The sequence below is a fragment of the Spermophilus citellus genome, assembly GCF_964194105.1.
Source record: "Spermophilus citellus genome assembly, chromosome: 15".
Classification (NCBI taxonomy): Eukaryota; Metazoa; Chordata; class Mammalia; order Rodentia; family Sciuridae; genus Spermophilus; species Spermophilus citellus.
The window spans coordinates 96,676,525-96,694,921 of record NC_138195.1 but is presented as its reverse complement, the minus strand read 5'-3'; the positions used below and the strand labels follow the sequence as shown (position 1 = coordinate 96,694,921).

The 18,397-nt window shown below is 61.5% G+C and overlaps 1 protein-coding gene across 2 annotated transcripts in view; it reads left to right on the top strand.

The window, feature by feature from the left end:
• Positions 1–18,397, top strand: part of STK32C (serine/threonine kinase 32C) — an 81,642-nt gene that overhangs the window by 39,640 nt on the left and 23,605 nt on the right. The window contains exons 1-2 of one of the 2 annotated variants that reach the window (XM_081267305.1): positions 11,223–11,292; positions 12,983–13,038. Coding sequence is in view for 1 of the 2 variants with exons in the window: in XM_081267304.1 (XP_081123430.1) it covers positions 12,983–13,038 (56 nt within the window). In the remaining variant the exon portion in view is untranslated. Of the gene's footprint in view, positions 1–11,222; positions 11,293–12,982; positions 13,039–18,397 lie in introns of those variants that run through there. The other variant, XM_081267304.1, reaches the window with a different exon arrangement.

Genomic DNA, 18,397 nt, shown 5'->3' with positions numbered 1-18,397 from the left:
CATGCAGTGTACAAATGAGTGCCAGCACATGTGCCCACAAATATTTGATACAAAGACACAAGCACATGTGTGCTCAGGCACACAAGCCCATGTGAGCATACATGGGCTTATGCATATGCATGCACATATGTGAATGTGAAGAAACATGCCTCTCGCATGTGCCCACGCTCACTTAGACCCACCGCTGGCCTTGCAGGCAGGCAGTGTTTGGCACCCAGGATCCAGTCCCTTGTGGTCCCCTGAGCCCATCCATCCCTCCCTGTCCCTGAAGCTGGGGCACTGCACCCTACTATAGTCTTGCACCCCATATCCTGCCCAGCCTTGATCCCTCACGGGCTTCCCGGAGCCCACAGGAATGCCAGGTTCCCTCCGGATCAGCCCGTGGGAGGCCCCAGGGCCTCTCCTCCAGGAGGCCCTCCCTTGCTCTTTGTCTGGTGCCATCCAGTGTCTGTTCAGTGCTACCATCTCCTCTTGGGTGGGGCAGCCCCCTCCCAGTGGCCCAGCCCCTGGGGCCTGCCCTGGAAGTTCTCATGCTCTTTCAAGAGCTACCTAGGGTGGGGGTGTTGGGCAGAAGTGGCACCTGGGCTAGTTGACCAGAAGGTCTCAGGCACAAGTTTACATTTTGAAAAGAGGCCCTCAGAGAAAATAGTCTCCAAGTAGACATGGCTTCTCCTGGATTGGAAAAGTGCTGGCAGGTTTGGGGGTGGTGTCACCCCTGCTGATGGCACAAGCTGCCAGGGCAGTGGCTCTGCAGGTGGGCAGCGGCAGGCAGGGCAGCGCTGGCCTGAGGCTCTGCCCAGTGAGACGCTCACTGCCTGACAGCCTTGCCAGGAGGTGCTGGGCCAGCAAGTCCAGAGGCTGGGGACGAGGCCCGAGTCCCCTGGGAGGACTGCTCCCTGGAGCCTGGAGAGCGTCCCTCCGTGCACTTGCTGGGAGTGGCAGGCAGCCTCTGGTCTCTTATGATGGCACAGATCCTCACGACCTGATCACTTCTCAGAGGCCATCTCCAGGACCAGCACATGGGGTCAGCACATGGATTCAGAGGACACAAGCTTCCAGAACTTTCGTAAGCCAGTGCTGTGACTCCAGCTGTGTGGGACCCAGGTGGGGCTTCAGACCCCAGAGCTGAGAGAACACAGTCGTGCTGTTACAGGCCAGGGTGATGGTGGCCAGGAAGTGGGGACGCCAGGATGGTCCTCAGAGGTGCTCCCCAGCACTGTAGGTGCAGCCCACCTTCAGAGGGAGGCCGTGCAGAGCAGAGCCTGGGTGCTCTCCAGCCGTGCTGACCAGTGAGCCTCCAGAGGTCTGCAGGGTGCAGCCTGGGACACGGGCCACGCCTGCTGCCTGGGTGCACTTGGGGTTGTGAGGGAATGCTGGGAAGGGGCTCGGGAAAGGGCCTCGAACCGGTCACGTGGGCACCCAGGGGTGGGGCCCAGTGTTCCCAGCATCACTGTGGTCATGGAAGTGTGTGCCCCTCTGCATCTGAGTCTCTGCATCTGAGTGTCCCCAGACTAGAGGGTCCCACAGGTGAGCCGTAGTCAAGGCCTGTTCAGCTCTGCAGGCGTCCCTCACACTGGGTTCCATGCTCGCTCAGACCCTCGACCCTCCAGATTGTGCACAGCTAGAGGCGGGTGGTGTCTGGACTTCAGGATCTTGCTCTCCTGCCCCATGGGCTTGCTGCTGACCACGTCTGTCAAGTGCACTCCAGTCTGTCCCGGGCACTGAAGTGTCATCAGCTCATGCCTGTGGCTGTGGGTTCCGTGGTGTCAAGGTAGGGCTCCTGAGGCCAGGCTGTGGTGGTGGGTCAAAGGTGGGCTCCATGGCTGCAGGCACAGGGTTCACTGGGAGCAGGAGTCTTCTCAGGTCACCTCCCTGAGAGGAGGGAGAGGTCTGGCGTGGCCTTTCTCCTGGTGGGAGCCTGGAGGTCCCTGGAGAGTGGGCATGAGGGGAAGGTGGCTCCAGATGGGGGCAGCTGACAGCAGACAATGAGGCAAGCAGGACAGCAGACTGGTGCGGGTTGGAGGAAGATTCCCCAAGTGTGAACATGATGAGAATGGAGTAGTGTGAGTGTGTGCACACACCAGGGAGGAGAGAGTGCATGGGTGCATGTGTGAGCGTGTGGGTATGGAAGTGTGTTCTGTGGGTGTGCAGGAGCACCCTCTGTCCACGGTGTGTGGGTGGATTGTGAATGTGAGGGTGTGAGGAGTGGACTGTGCCAAAGGTTTGTGGGTAGAGTGAGTATGAGTGTGAGGGTGTGCAGGAGTGTCCCGTGCCCGCAGTGCATGGGTGGAGTGAGTGTGAGCGTGAAGGCATGAAGGAGCATCCTGTTCCCACAGTGTGTGGGTGAAGTGAGTGTGTGCATGAGGGTGTGAAGGAGTGTCCTCTGCCCACGGTGTGTGGTAGGAGTGAGTGTTAGCATGAGGGTGTGCAAGAACATCCTGTGCCCACTGTGTGGGTGGAGTGAGTGTGAGCATGAGGGTGTGCAGGAATGTCCTATGCCCACTATGTGTGGGTGTAGTGAGTGTGAGCATGCAAGTGTGCAGGAGCATCCTCTGCCCGCTATTTGTGGGTGGAGTGAGTGTAAGTGTGAGGGTGTGCTGAAGCACCCTGTTCCCACAGTGTGTGGTAGGAGTGAGTGTGAGCATGAGGGTGTGCAGGAGCATCCTTTGCCCACAGTATGTGGGTGAAGTGAGTGTGTGAGTGAGGGTGTACAGGACCATCCTGTGCCCATAGTGTGTGGGTAAAGTGAGTGTGAGGTTGTACAGGAGCATTCTTTGCCCACGGTGTGTGGTTGGAGTGTAAGTGTGAGGGTGTGCAGGAACATCCAGTGCTCACAGTTTGTGGGTGGAATGAGTGTGAGCGTGAGGGTGTGCAGGAGCGTCCTGTGCCCACAGTATGTGGGTGGAGTGTGAGCATGAGAGTGTATAGGACCATCCTGTGCCCACAGTGTGTGGGTGGAGTGAGTGTGAGCCAGTGTGCAGGAGTGTTCTCTGCCCATGTGTGTGGGAAGACTGAGTGTGAGTGTGAGGGTGTGTAGGAGTGTCCTGTGCCCACAGTGTGAGGGTGTAGTGAGTGTGAGTGTGAAGGGTTGTGCAGGAGCGTTCTTTGCCCACGGTGTGTGGTTGGAGTGTGAGGGTTTGTGGGAGCATCTTGTGCCCACAGCATGTGGGTGGAGTCAGTGTGAGCGTGTTGGTGTGCAGGAGTGTTCTCTGCCCATGGTGTGTGCGTGGGCTGAGTGTGATCGTGTGGGTGTCTAGGAGTGTCCTGTGCCAACAGTGTGTGGTTGGAGTGAGTGTGTGTGTGAGGGTGTGCAGGTGTGTCCTGTGCCCTCCATGTGTGGGTGGAGTGAGTGTGAGTGTGAGGGTGTGCAGGAGCGTCCTGTGCCCACAGTGTGTGGGTGGGGTGAGTGTGAGTGTGAGGGTGGGCAGGAGCTTCCTGTGCCCAATGCATGTGGGTGGAGTCAGTGTGAGCATGAGAGTGTGCAGGATCACCCTGTTACCAGAATGTGTGCATGGAATGAGTGTGAGCATGAGGGTGTGCAGGAGCAACCTGCCCATGGTGTGTGGGCAGAGTGTAGTCATGGGGTATGCAGGAGCATCTTGTGCCCACGGTGTGTGGGTGGGAGAGTGTGAGCATGAGGGTGTGCAGAAGCGTCCTTTGTCCACAGTGTGTGAATGGAGTGTGAGTGTGAGGGTGTGCAGGAGCGTCCTGTGCCCACGGTGTGTGGGTAGGCTGAGTGTGAGCCTATGGTGTGTAGGAGTGCTGTTTGCCCACGGCGTGTGTGTGGAATGAGTGTAAGCATGTAAAGACATCTGGCGTGCAACTTGTGCATGCTCCTCAGACTTTCTGCAGTGCACCATGCCTGCTGCCTTGGCAATTGCCTGAGCACCCAGAGCCCCTTGTCCTGATGGAGGACGTGGGCACCTCCCTTCTGCCAGACATGGAGGACTTTCTTCCTGTGGTCAGCCCCCATTGTGGTGAGCTGGGACCTGGGGAGTGGGCCACAAGGATTGGGGCGGGGCCCACATGGAGTCTACATTTTGTGGGCTGCTGCCCACTCCCAGTGGCCTCCAGGGCATGGTGCTGACCTTGGCTACCTCCCCCCAGGAGTTGAGAGGTGAGTGAGTGGGCTGGTGGCCTCCTGTGCCATGTCCCTCCTGGTGCCTAGTGGTCAGGGTTAGGAGGGGTTTCCCTCCAGGCCCTTCCTCTCTGTGCCTGAGGCTCCTCTGGTGCCCTGCCCTGGAGAGGCCTCTGGCTGTCCATGAGTTATGGATACCCAGGACCCACAGGGTTCTGGCCGAAGGTGGGGACTGCTCAGACCCCAGGGCAGGTGTGGCTCCCAGCCTGAGAGCAAGGAGGTCAGGAGCTGTGTCCTGAGCAGGAGGCTTCAGTTCCCCGTCAGGACTGGTCCACGCCTGTGAAGCCCGGGGCCCTGGCCGGGGCAGGTGGCCCTGCAGAGCTGTGAGGGTGCCCCTGGGGAGGAGGTGCAGCAGGACACAGGCCTCCTTAGGGTGGTGACGGGAGCAGCTCCACTCTGGCTGTGGCCCAGCCCCTGCCAGGAGCCCCTCACCCTCTGGGCCTGCAGCTGGAGGTTGCAGACACTCGTCTTGGCAGTGGTGTCCGACCCCGGCACTCTCCTTCCAGGCTTGGGAGGCTTTGCCATGTGGGAGGGGAGATGGCCATGCCCTGGTGCCTGCTGAGGGGCCTCCGGAGCAGGGACTCCTGTTTGGGCCAGTGTGGGGTGAGTGCCTTTAACTGAACGTCCTCTTTCCCACTGTTCTCATTAGCAGTTTTAGGGGAGTGGCCTGTCCTCACCCTGGCCTGTGTCTGGGTGGGATCTCGGTGCAGAGAACAGGTTCTGCTCTCCGTCTTCTGGGTGTGGTGGCATCTGGGTGCCGTGGTCCTGGGGTTCTTGGCAGACCTCTGGTGTGTGGCCACAAGCCCCTGGCCTGTTTAGGAAGGGCAGTGAGAACTTCTCTCCAGAGGCAGCGAGTGACTCCTTTTGAGGACCTGCTCAGGCATCAGTGTGCACTCTGCGTGGACAGGGGCTGTCAGGGTGCCAGGGGACCAGCCCTGAACCCCATGCCGGTCCGTGCTGGGCTGGGAGGGGTAGGGCAAAAAGGCTGGGCCCGTGAGTGCAGGTTGTCAGGTTCCTTCCTGTGGCAGGTGGCCAGGCCGAGGAGGAAGGGGACCGCTGCCCTGGCTGTCCTTGGTGAACGGCCCTGGGCACAAGTTGCTATGGTTGCTTGTTCCTGGAAAGGGGAGGCTGTGGGATGGGCCATGTGGTGCCGGCAGTCTGGGGAGGTGTTTTTGCCTGCGTGGAAGTGCTAATGTGTGAGATATAAAGCGCACCCTCGCCTGTCGGCTGGGAAGCCCTCGCTGCACCAGGCTCTGGGCACCACCCCGGCAGTGGGCCGCCCTCCCACTGTCACAGCCCAGTGGGTAGCTCCACGTGGTGCTGGACGAGAGGTAGTGGGCGCAGGGTGACAGCCCGGTGCTGAAGCATTGGACGTGGCTTCCTGTGAAAGTCCTGGGGGTCCACATAGCTGGGTCTCCCCAGATCTCAGTGCCAGGGTGTTACCAGGTCACCAGAGCAGATATGGCTGGCACCCTGTCCACTCCCCCAAAACACCCTGTGCCAGGGAGACTCCACTGTGATTCTGGGCCCATGCATTTCGGTGTTCCTGGGTCTGTACCGTGAGCTCCCAGGGCCAGCCTCACCTGAGGCAAGGGCCAAGTGTACTGGGGACCTCCCAGGCCTGTCCCTGGTGGTCCCAGGGATGCTGAGCACCTGGAGTAATGGGAGAGGCCAGGCCTTGCACTGCAAGATCCTTCTAGGTGGCCCTGGGGAGGTACTGCTGCCCAGCACTTTGGGAGAACCCTGAGTTCTGGCTGCTAAGGGCCACTCCCTCTGTCCCAGGAGGCCTTCCCACAGTCCCGGGAGCTGAGTGCGGCTGGCCTGCAGATGCTGTATTATCAGCCACTGTCCTGATACATCATTTATGGACGTTTCCGGTGCTGCCTGGGGTATCAGCAGGAGCATGGAGGCACCGATCCAGTTTGCTTCAGCCTGCAGGGCCCTGTGGCCAGGCAGGCAGGAAGCAGCAGCTGGGCTCCGCTGGAGTTTCTGCTGTCAATAAAGGTGGGGGTGGTGAGACTGTGGCCCACAGGGCCCAGGATGGAGGCCAGTGCCAGGCCCTGGCTCTGTGCACCATCCTGGGCAGAAAAGGCCAGGACTGTTCTGGATCTGGGGTCTGAGCCCTGCTGCTACCCCTGATGTCACCCCCACTCAGCTGGTGCCTGTGGGAAAGGTCTGCATGGGACCCCAGGTTAGGGGCCAAGGACAGGCCCATCAGCTTGGTAGGGGATTGCTGTCAGGGGAGCAGCTGAGGCCAGCCTGCCTTCAGGAAAAGCCCAGGGGCGAGCAGTGGGTGGGTGGCAAGGCCTGGGGGCACAGGGTGCCGCTGGAACAAGATGCCCAGTTGGCCGCCCTGTGGTCTGACAGGCAGGTGCCAACTGAGGCCAAAAGCCCCAGCCACTTGGGTGGCAGTGAGGGATGCCAGGGCTCAGGAGGGCACTGACCATAGTCCAGGCCCCTGGGGTCTGCCTGCTGCCCTGCCTGGGGATGGACAGTGGAGGATGGAGAGATGGCCGACTGGGTCCTCTGAGATCCATGGACAATACCCAAAAGACTGTCCCTCACCTGGCATGCCCCACAGGCTTCAAGTTCCCCCAGTAGAGAGAGGAGTCCAGGGTCAGAGCCCGAGCAGACATTTACTCTCCTGTCTCCAACAGGTGAACACCCCGTCCCTAGAGCTGGAGACACTCCCAGGGGCTACAGAACATGGTGGCCAGTGCTGCCAGGGGCCCAGGTTAGATAAAGACTGGTTCTTTATCTGCTTCTGGGCCCTGTGTTCCTTTACTGAGAGCCCGTGCTGGACTCTCCTGCTCACACGTTCGTGCCTGGGAACATGGGGGCACCCACGGCCCTCCGGTGACTGTGAAAGCTGGTCCTGCCTGTGTCTGGGGCAGCCTGTGGCAGGCAGGAGGCGCTGGGCTCTGAGTGTTCAGAGGAGGTTCCCTGGCACTGTGCCCTGGGAGGTCCCCAGTGTGGTCCGCTCCTTCTGCCGGGGCTGCCTGAGCTCTGGGGAGCGCAGGGCCTCGCAAAGTCGGATTGGGAGACTCCCTTCAGGCAGGAGTCCGTGGTCAGGGGATGCATGGCAGAACTCCGCTTCCCAGTGAGGTCTGACGTGGTAAGCGCAGACTCCACACAACACACTGCTGGTGTGGGACTCCGCGGGCCACTTGGAGGTCCAGGCTTCCCCTGGTGATGATGAGGCAGGCCGTGGCAGGGAAGGTCCCTGACTGCGTTCAGAGCCAGGACGGTCCTGTGACTGTGGGCAGTTGCCTTGCCCTGGCTTCTCCAAGAGCCGCCCGGCACTCAGGTGCTAGGCCTCCAAGGGCGCCAGGACCAGGTGTCGGTCTGCGGGGGAGGCCTCCGCGCAGCAGGGACTGCTGGCTGGCAACAACAGGGTGACTCACGGAGCCGTAGCAAGTCTATTTTTACTCTCCCGGCCGTCTTCTCTCTGCCTCCTCGGTGTGGGCTGTTTCTTCTGTTGTAAGAAAGGCCCTGGCTCATGGAAGGGCTGCTCAGCCCAACAGTTAGTCTGCAAAGTGACCCTTCCAGGACTGCCGCGGGGACTGTGAACCAAGTGCCAGAGCCAAGCAGCTCCTGGGATTTGGGAAAAGAGTGGGCAGGCACACAGAAGGAAGGGGTCATTCTGTTGCTGGTGGGAAATGTCAAACATCACCTTCTCCTGCTGCTTCAGATTTGAGGTGGCTCACAGTGGCTCTTGCTATGGCTTTCCTTCTCCCTGCCTCTCACGGTGGCCTCGGCCCCTCTTTGGGGGTGACCACTCCCTCTGCCCCTCCAGCTACCCTTCACCCGCCATGGCAGGACCAGGGCTCATGGGTCCTGTCCCGGCCAGATGTGCTGGCGGCCCCTGTCCGGAGCTCGCCTGCTCCCAGCACAGTCCTGGTATCCCGCGGGCCCCGGAGGCAGGAGTGATGTGTGTGAGGCCAGCGGGAGCAGGGCCATGCGTGAGGACCACTTTCAGGAAGAGAGGCCCTCGCCTTTCCTCTGGCATGGTTCTCTTTGCCCCTACTTGAGCCTCAAGGTTGGATGAGACTGAGAACAAAGTCCATCTGGGCACTGGGCTTGGGCCACAGTGACAAGAGCTGTCTGTGAGCTGAGCCCAGCTGGCAGCCTTTGTGGACGGGGCCTGGTGGGCCTCCCAGGTGGCTCGCAGGACACCTCCTGGCGCTCCTGCGGGAGGAGAGTCTGTTCCCATGACAACAACCGAGCTCCCCTCAGCCAGTGCTGCAAAGCAGAGACCTCTGAAGAGTGAATTTTAAAGCCTGGATTTTAAAATATTTATCTGCACTGGGAAGAGGCTGTGTCCCTCAGCTTGCTACACACAGTGGAGTGGGCCGTGGGGCTGGGGCCCAGCCGTGCCTTGCCCAGGCACAGGACAGGCAGGCCGCTTCCCCAACAGCTCCTTGGTTCCTGTGGGGAACATGTACATGCTGGCTAGGATGGCCAGGAGTCGAAGTGGCTGTCCTTTTACCCACATTCTGCTTTAAGATCTGCCTGTGTTAGGGGAGAGTGGCCTTGGCCTCCCATAGCCCATCACCCTGGAGAACGTGCAAGGCAGTCTTGCTCAGTCCAGGTACCCGGCCACAGGCCTTCACGTTTTTGTCCAAATATCAGCTTTGGAAATACCTCTGCAACAAATTTGTGAAAAACAGCAACCCACCCCTTCCTGCCTATCCCCACTCCTCGGCCTCTCAGTGTCTCCCTGACTCCAGTGTGCTCAGGGGCATTTCCTGCTTCTCCCAAATGGGGAAGGGGCTGAGAAGGCACTGCAGGGCCCCAGGCTCCTCTTCTGGGCACAGTGGGGCTGAGTCCCCTGGCTGCGGTGTGCAGGGAGGTTGTGGGGGGTCCACGTCAGAGCCTGGGAGGGGAAGCTGTTGTTAATGGGCAGGTTTGGGCAGTCAGGAATTTGTGCTTTGATTTTCTTACAGCAACAGCATCTTCATGTGGCTGCTGGGCTGATGCTGGCCCCGCACGGAGGCCTGGCACCCCCAGGGCCCTGCCAGCTCTGTCCTTCCTCTAACTGTGCACACTTGGGGTTCAGACTTGGGGATTGTCAGAAAGGCCACCAGAATGGGTTTTCTTGAGCTGCACAGAGGGAGCCGTCTGGATGGGATGTGGGCAGGGTGGCTTTTACCACATCAGACTGCTTATAGTCTTGCTCTTGGAAAAGCCCTCCAAAAAGACGACTGTGTTGACCGATTCCTGCTGGTGGTTTCCTCCCTAATTACCTCTGTCAGGGCTGGACCAAGAGCTGTCATCGCCTTTAGGAACCAGAAATGGGGCTGAGTACCTGTCTGGGAGCTGGGCAGGGCAGGTGGTTAGGGGAGGTCCTGGCCCCGCCACAGAGAAACTTGAGACCCTCCTGGGCTGCGAATAGCAGGCCCCAGGGGAGGGACCTGGGCAAGCCTTGGGCTTGCTCCTCCCTGGCCTGGACTGAGTTGCAGGGTGGGGGCATGTAAGCTGTGGTGGTGCTTATTGTCATGGTCAAGTGCTCCCACCCCAGCTGGGTGGTCAGGAGCCAGGTAGGAACCTGTTTGTCAGGGTGGGCAGCAGGTACCCCATGTAGTCCCCTGGCACCCTGAGGACTGAGGCAGGGTCTGGGCAGAGGTGCCTGGGAGGCAGCTGTCTGGGAGGGTCTTTGGTGGGGATTGCAATGTGTGCCCTGCCCAGGGACTCCACTCTGCCTGCCTCAAGGTGTCTGCCAGCCACATCGGGGATTCCCGTCTCACCCGGGACTTCTCTGTGCCCGTCTGGGGGCCACTGTCTGGGACCCCTGTCGGTGTGGCTGCCCTCCTGGTTAGGTATAGTGTTAAGGTGAGATTGCGATAAACCACAGAGTCAATCTTAAAGCAGGAGATGGAAACTTTATTCACCACTTGGCGGTCCGGATCCACCAGCTGTGGGCCATGGGTAGGCTGCAAGTCTACACCCTGTGACCCCCTCCTGGGGTTTGAGTCCACCTCTTATAGCCCAAAACCCTGTTAGGTCATAAGTGGCTGTTGCCGTGTTGCTATGACCATAAACATCATGAGATCTAAACTCATAAGCAGGAAAGGAAGTGGGCCAAAACCTCCGTAGTTGAGTACGAGTTAAAGAGTGGTTACTGACATGAAGACTGTAAGAGAGAACACTTTCACATTGTGCAAGAATTGCCACTGTGGGTTGCCAAGCGTGCTGTGCGAGGCAGCTGGTCATGGGTGCAGAGGTGGGCTTTCCCTGGCAGAAGCATGCCTTCCAGGACTGGAGTCTCAGGGCCAAACAGAGTCCGTTTGGTCATTGCCCGTATAGCCTGGCCCATAACAGCAGGAAGTGGGCAAAGTCGTGCTCAAAGCCACAGACCCTGATGGCCTGGGCTGCTGGCGCTGACTGCACCCTCCCTGCCCTCACCGGAAGCTGAGGGCTGGCGGGAGGCCACAGGCCAGCATCCAAGCCAGCAGCACACACCCGCTCACCTGCCGGTTGCTGGCACAGCTGGCTCTGTGCCCACAGACCGTGCCAGCTCTCCTTCCCCGAGAGCTCTCCTTGCCAAAACCCTTGGTGGTGACACGCCGTGGGTGTCTGAGCGTGCAGCGAGAAGCCTGGCGGGGACTCCCTTACGCCCCAGACCTGCTGCTCCGTGTGTTGCATTTCCCGTCCTTCTCTCCAGCAGACTCAACTTGGAAACTAGATTTTCTTCCCTAAAAATGGTGTTTGTCTTGGCCAAGTTCCTGTGGCTCGGTGCTCGAGCTCTGCCTTGTGCTAGCTGCAGCGGGCTGCAGGGCGGGACTCCAGCAAGCTACCCTAGGGCAGGAGGATGCCCACCCCCTGCCTCCTTTAAGCTGCAGTGGGGCTGAGTGACATGGTCAGGTGCTCCTGCTCCAGCTAGGTGGTCAAGAGCTTGTGCACCAAGGTGGCTCAGCAGGTGGTCCCCCTCCCAGGTGGTGCTGGACTGGATTCCAGGCACCTACTGGGCCGGTGGCTGGGACTGTGGCCCAGTGATTCCAGGTGTCCCTGGAGGTGGCATGAGTGTCATGCTTCGTCCTCAGCACTGTGGAAAGGGCGAGGCTTTTGTCCAACCACAGACTTGCAAAGCATCTGGTGCCTCTGTAGGAGCCTGGGAACATCTGGGCAGCAGCAGCTGGCCTGGTGTGGACTGGGTGGGTGGAGGTTCCCTGGCTCAGAGCTTCCCAGCACAGACATCACCCCAGGCTGCATGGCTGCCAGCTCGGCCCTGTGCCCTCCTGGACACTGTGTTGTCCTCCTCTGCAGTGCAGACACAAAAGCCAGTTCTGTGCTGCCCACCCAGTCCCTGGGCTGCTCCTCCCGAGGACCCCTGGACGCTTCCTGAGTGTGAGCTGTGCTGGCCTCCCCTCGTCCCGTCAGCACTGGCACAGGTTGTCAAGGACAAGAACAAAGAGATCCCTTTAGAAAGACCCCAGCAAGGGCCGGCAGCAGGCCGTGCCCTCCCAGGGTCCTCACAGCCCCGTGCGGGTGATGTCCTCCGAGGATGGCTCTTCTCTGGGCTGGCCTCATGCTGAGGCGAGGTGTCGGGGCTTGAGGAGGAGAACAGTGTGGTCGGGACTCACTGCTGGCCGGTGCCCACAGGGTCCCTCACCTCCCAGCCTCTCTTGCTTTGCTCTTCCTCGTGCCCCTGTCAGTCAGGATGGGAGGCGTGGCCTTCCCTTGTGCCAGGCAGTGGCAGTGTGCTTCCCTGCCGGGGGCCACATTCTCAGGGACTGTGGGATGAAGGGAAGGCCACTCCTCCGAGCCTGACAGGGACACAGCTGGAGGAAAGTGGAGCAAGAGAGCACCTGGCCTCGGTTCTCTCTGTGGGATGAGGGCCCTTCTCTGGGGGCTCCCTGGCAGCCCTACACCTTCCTTTCTCCCTGAGGCATCCCTTCCACCCACCCAGCGCCACCCAGGCCTGTGCTGCATTAACAGCCTCACACACAGCAAGGGCCAAGGCACGTGCCTGCCCTCATGGGCGGGGGGCCCTGGGGTTCGGACTTGGTGCTGGGCAGGCTGGAGGGCCTGTCCCGAGGCTGCCTGCGCCCAGTGATGAAGGGCATCATGCTGTGGGCAGCCTCGGGCTCAGGGCAGGGCTGAGGGAAGTCTCAGGGGCTCACTTGGGGTTATCCTCACCACAGCGTGTCCCTCACCAGGGCCGTGGTGATTAGCAAGCCCCCTGCAGGAGGGGTGCTGTGGACCCTGCAGGAATGACCAGGCCCTACAGAGCCTCTCCGTTACTAATCATGGGCCATCACAGCCCCCCAGGCCTGTCCAGTAGGGCCAGCAAGACGGACACTCTCCCACTCCTCTGTACAGGAGAGTGGGGGACAGCAGGCTCCCAAGGAGAGAAAGGGATTCCCTGACTCCCAGGCTTGCCTGTCCATGCACGTGTAAATTTGGGGGACTGTAGGTGGCCTTCCGTGGGGGTTGCTGATGGCAGGACTACAGGGAGTGAGTGGTCTGATGCTCAGGGCAGCGTTTCCTCTTGGTCGCCTGTGTCCTGTCTGTGGGCCAGTTGCATGTGCCCACCCACGAGGACCCTGAGAAGAGGTGCTACTCCGCCTGGGCCCTCTCCCACCTGGGCTCAGTGCTTCCTGCTTGGCACAAGAGCCAGAGTTCACACTGAGCCCCAGTGGACCCTCCGCAGGGTGGAGCGGGGGCTCTGGTGGGCTGCAGGGTGCAAGGTGCTGGGGAGCACTAGGGGCTTGTGCCTGGTGTGGGCTTTCCTGCTGCCTGGGGGGCTTGCGCCCCATGTGGGCCTTCCTGCTGCCTGGGGGGGCTTGCGCCTGGTGTGGGCCTTTGGGCTGCCTCACCTGCATCCTCTGTTTCATTCTGCAGTGAACTTCGACCACTTCCAGATCCTGCGTGCCATCGGGAAGGGCAGCTTCGGCAAGGTAAGGCGGAGCCTCCCTGTGGGCCTGCAGAGGGCGGGGACTCGCTGGGCCACGGAGCTGGGCAGCTGACCACCCTCCTTCCTGCTCCTTTTCTCTCCTGGAGAAACCAGCTCCAGTGGGCAGTGTCAGGGAGGGCATGGAGGTCCGGGATGTCCGCGTGGGCCCTCTGGGGTCTGGTAGCCCAGCCACTGGAGCCTTGGTGGCCACATGAGAGGGCTGAGGCTGATGCCCACACCGGGGCACTGAGGTCCACCCTGGACTGCGGGCTTCCTCCAGGGAGGCAGTGGCTTGGGCCTGAGGGGAGAGCATTTAGAAAGGCTGCATGGTGTCCAGAAGCCCCTGTGAGGCTCGAGGCTGCTGTTGACCACACTGGAACCCAGGGCCTGACGATGACTGGACCGAGGTGGGTGACCCCCCAGAGCCTCGCTCCTCCAGTCCCTCTGGGCCAGCTTCCTGGTGACATCCTGCCTGGTGATATCTAGAGATTGGGCGTAATTTTAACTCCGCGAAGCCCAAGAGCACTCTGACAGGGGGTGGCACTGGCCTGGGGGTGGCTGCTGTGCTGTGCATGAATCACTTTGAGTGGACGCTTCCTGTCGGCCGCCCGGAGCTTGGCAGACGGCTGGGCCTCCCTCCCGTCCCCACAGCTGTCTGGACACTGCCTGTTTAAGCTCTGCAGCCTTTTTTAATAAAGGGATTGCTGTGCTGCCAGAGCCCCTTGCTGGGGATTTGAATGCGATTAATTGCCTCCATTCCGTCTACCAGGAGCGAACGCCTGTGCGCTGCTACAGGGTGATTCTCAGCAGCTGAGCCCCTTGGCACAAATCCATGGAAACGCACCCAGGAGAGACACCCAGGAGAGGCACTGTTGATGCCTGCCGTGTCAGGAGGTGGCCCGGCCTCTGTGGTGTTGTCGTTTGTGAAGGTGGTGACCTTCGGGTGAGGTGGTCAGGGAGGCTGAGGCCCTGTTTTCCCAGTGGAGCACAAGCTGTGCCCCCAGGGCCACAGAGGGTGTGAGGAAGCACCAGGGTCAGGCAGGTGGGGATGCCCCTCAGCCCTGCGGCAGAGGACAGTAGCTCTGACCAGGTTCAGGAGGAGTGGCTGAGAAGGGGAGACCAGCACCAGTCGTTCAGAAATCCTTCAGAAACTGAGGGATGCTGAGCTGCCTAGAGAGGGCCAAGCTGAGCCCCCAAGGGCCAAGACCACCTGGGTGGGTGAGGCCAGTGGGCGAGGCCAGTAGGCTGGACAGGTGCTGTTCTCTGGGGTTCTGTGCCCCCACCTGCCCCTGGTGGGTCTTTCTACTCTCAGGATGCCCTCCCCTCTACTGCCCCTGTGCCCCTACCAGGGCACTGTCCCTGTCCTCACTAGCACAGCTGGGCAGCCCTTTCCTCCGCCAGGGTCCTCAGAGCCCCTGTGTTCCTGTGCCTCTGACCAGTTCTTGGCTCTGAACAGGCAGCTGGCCAGGAGATGGTCGCTGTAGGGGGAGAGGAGAGCAGGTGCTGGGTTTCTTGCAGATGCAGTTTAGTGGTACAGTTCGAGGGCTCCTTCCTGCCCGAGTAGCTGCCTGATCAGGCGTCCAGGGTCTCGGGGCTGCTGCTCTCAGGTGGGTGTTTGGGATGTGTGTAGGGCGGGGCCTGTCCCACGCCCAGTCTGTCCTGCCCTCATCCTGCCGTGGCAGGACAGTGGCCTCATGACTGGGGGGGAAAGGGGACTTGGAGAGGTAACCCCAGGGAGTCCAGCAGGCCCTAGGTGCATCTGTTTATATGGCTGTGCCTCAGTGGGACTGTCTCCCTGGAGGGGGATGCACAGGCCTCCCTGCACCCAGCACCCCACCTACGACAGCTCTGCAAGGGAGGGGCATGAGCCTGCAGCACCCTCCAAAGCAGGGCCCCCATTCAGGGCTGGGCAGAGTCAGATTGTGTCTGAGGAAACAGTCTGTCCCCAGCCAGAGGTCCCTTTAACTTGGGGCCGTAGCTCCCAGAGACAGAGTAGCTGAATTTGTTGAGTCTGGTCCTTGGCTTCTGTTTTTCCATTTTTAAACCATGATGGTCCTCACTGTACCACTGCCCGCTCAGCCGCCTTTGGGAGCCTCCGACAGGGTGCTCTTGTGCAGCAAGCTCTGAACCTCCTCCAGCAGAACCCCAGCCCTGTCCCTGCCCGCCCCGCCCGCCGCGCCGCCAGCCTCCCACCTTCTCCTGTGATTTTGACCACTCTGTTCAGGCTGTTCCAACCACACCACAGCCTCAGAGGCCGGCGCTCACAGTGCGGGGGCCAGAGGGCAGCACGGATGAAGATTTGGGGTCTGGTGGGGCTGGCTTCCTGGTGTAGACAGCGTGTCCTTGCTGTATGTCATGCAGCGCGGAGGAAGGCAGGAGAGTTCTCGGGGGCTCCTTGTGAGGGCACAGACCCATCCACGAGGGCTCCCCTCCTGGCCTGCCCACCTCCCAGGGGATGGGCACAGACCCATCCACGAGGGCTCCCCTCCTGGCCTGCCCACCTCCCAGGGGAAGGGCACAGACCCATCCACGAGGGCTCCCCTCCTGGCCTGCCCACCTCCCAGGGGATGGGCACAGACCCATCCACGAGGGCTCCCCTCCTGGCCTGCCCATCTCCCAGGGGAAGGGCACAGACCCATCCACGAGGGCTCCCCTCCTGGCCTGCCCACCTCCCAGGGGATGGGCACAGACCCATCCACGAGGGCTCCCCTCCTGGCCTGCCCACCTCCCAGGGGAAGGGCACAGACCCATCCACGAGGGCTCCCCTCCTGGCCTGCCCACCTCCCAGGGGATGGGCACAGACCCATCCACGAGGACTCCCCTCCTGGCCTGCCCACCTCCCAGGGGAAGGGCACAGACCCATCCACGAGGACTCCCCTCCTGGCCTGCCCACCTCCCAGGGGATGGGCACAGACCCATCCACGAGGGCTCCCCTCCTGGCCTGCCCACCTCCCAGGGGAAGGGCACAGACCCATCCACGAGGGCTCCCCTCCTGGCCTGCCCACCTCCCAGGGGAAGGGCACAGACCCATCCACGAGGGCTCCCCTCCTGGCCTGGCCACCTCCCAAGGGATGGGCACAGACCCATCCATGAGGGCTCCCCTCCTGGCCTGCCCACCTCCCAGGGGAAGGGCACAGACCCATCCACGAGGACTCCCCTCCTGGCCTGCCCACCTCCCAGGGGAAGGGCACAGACCCATCCACGAGGACTCCCCTCCTGGCCTGCCCACCTCCCAGGGGATGGGCACAGACCCATCCACGAGGGCTCCCCTCCTGGCCTGCCCACCTCCCAGGGGAAGGGCACAGACCCATCCACGAGGGCTCCCCTCCTGGCCTGCCCACCTCCCAGGGGAAGGGCACAGACCCATCCACGAGGGCTCCCCTCCTGGCCTGGCCACCTCCCAAGGGATGGGCACAGACCCATCCATGAGGGCTCCCCTCCTGGCCTGCCCACCTCCCAGGGGAAGGGCACAGACCCATCCACGAGGACTCCCCTCCTGGCCTGCCCACCTCCCAGGGGAAGGGCACAGACCCATCCATGAGGGCTCCCCTCCTGGCCTGCCCACCTCCCAGGGGATGGGCACAGACCCATCCACGAGGGCTCCCCTCCTGGCCTGCCCACCTCCCAGGGGATGGGCACAGACCCATCCATGAGGGCTCCCCTCCTGGCCTGCCCACCTCCCAGGGGAAGGGCACAGACCCATCCACGAGGACTCCCCTCCTGGCCTGCCCACCTCCCAGGGGATGGGCACAGACCCATCCATGAGGGCTCCCCTCCTGGCCTGCCCACCTCCCAGGGGATGGGCACAGACCCATCCATGAGGGCTCCCCTCCTGGCCTGCCCACCTCCCAGGGGATGGGCACAGACCCATCCATGAGGGCTCCCCTCCTGGCCTGGCCACCTCCCAGGGGATGGGCACAGACCCATCCACGAGGGCTCCCCTCCTGGCCTGGCCACCTCCCAGGGGATGGGCACAGACCCATCCACGAGGGCTCCCCTCCTGGCCTGCCCACCTCCCAGGGGATGGGCACAGACCCATCCATGAGGGCTCCCCTCCTGGCCTGCCCACCTCCCAGGGGAAGGGCACAGACCCATCCACAAGGGCTCCCCTCCTGGCCTGGCCACCTCCCAGGGGAAGGGCACAGACCCATCCACGAGGGCTCCCCTTCTGGCCTGCCCACCTCCTATGGGTGAGGCGCGACAGGAGTGGCGGGGACACCCGGTTCTCTCTTCTGCACCTACTTCAGTGGATCATGAGATACTTGTCATCTGTGCTTGGTTTATTTCAAGTAGTAAAATGTCCTCAGGTCCGTCCATGTGGTGGATCGAGTCTGAATCCCCTCCTGTTAAGGCAGAGCAGTGTCCCGTCACGCATTTGTTGGTGACACCTGGCTGCTCCCATGTCTTCGCCGCTGGAACTTTGCACTGTGCACATGGTGCCTGGGATTTCCTGGAGGCCCTGTGAGCCATTCTGAGGAGCACGAGACTGCAGCTTTCTGCACCCACCGCAGGGCACCAGGGTCGTGTCCGGGTCCCCACCAGCACTAGCTATGAGCCTTCCCTGGGGGGAGAGGTGCTGCACCTATGATTTTGATTTGCATTTGTCTAATGGTTACAAAGACTGGTACAAAGTCCCCTTGATGAGATCTTAGCTCTGAGAAGGAGCCATCGGAGCGCAGGGTCCGTATGATGAGACCCCAGGCCTCTGAGGAGGGGGACTGGGCCCCACCCCTCCTGTGGGGCACTGGAGGCTGATGTTTTCCAAGGTTTCCTGCCCACAAGGCAGTTATTGCTGGGGGCAGAGTTTGGTGGGCCATCTGCTGTGGGGCGCAGGCTGGGCGTGAGGTCGGGTGCCCAGGAGCGCACATCAAGTCCGAGGTGCAGACGTGGCTGGTGCAAAGGTGGAGTCGAGGACCAGAGGAGCCAGCTGTTCCAAGTTCCAAGCCAGGCTGCCCTCAGCAGTGCTGGTTTTTCAAGTTCATTCCTCGCGGAGTATGTCCCCCTGCATAGGGGACACCTATGGTGTCCAAGTATCAGGGCCTCGGCTTTTGTGGCTGAGTCAGAGCTCTGAGAAGAGTCCCAGGGGAGCTGGGACGGCTCCGTGGGACCATGTCATTGCTGGGTGAATTGCTCTTCTGCAGACTCCTGCCGCTCCCTGATGACAGGTGAGCCCTGAAGAGGTGGGGCATGGTCAGACCCACCCATCACCTGCAGCTCGGGGACATCATATCATGGAGCCCGTGTTCCGTGCTCCATGGAGAGAGCCGCTGGTGGTCTAGCCACTGTCTGGCTGTGAGAACACAGTCCTCACCAGCTGGGGCATGGTGTAAGACTTTGTCCCTGGGCCCTATGGGATATCAGGA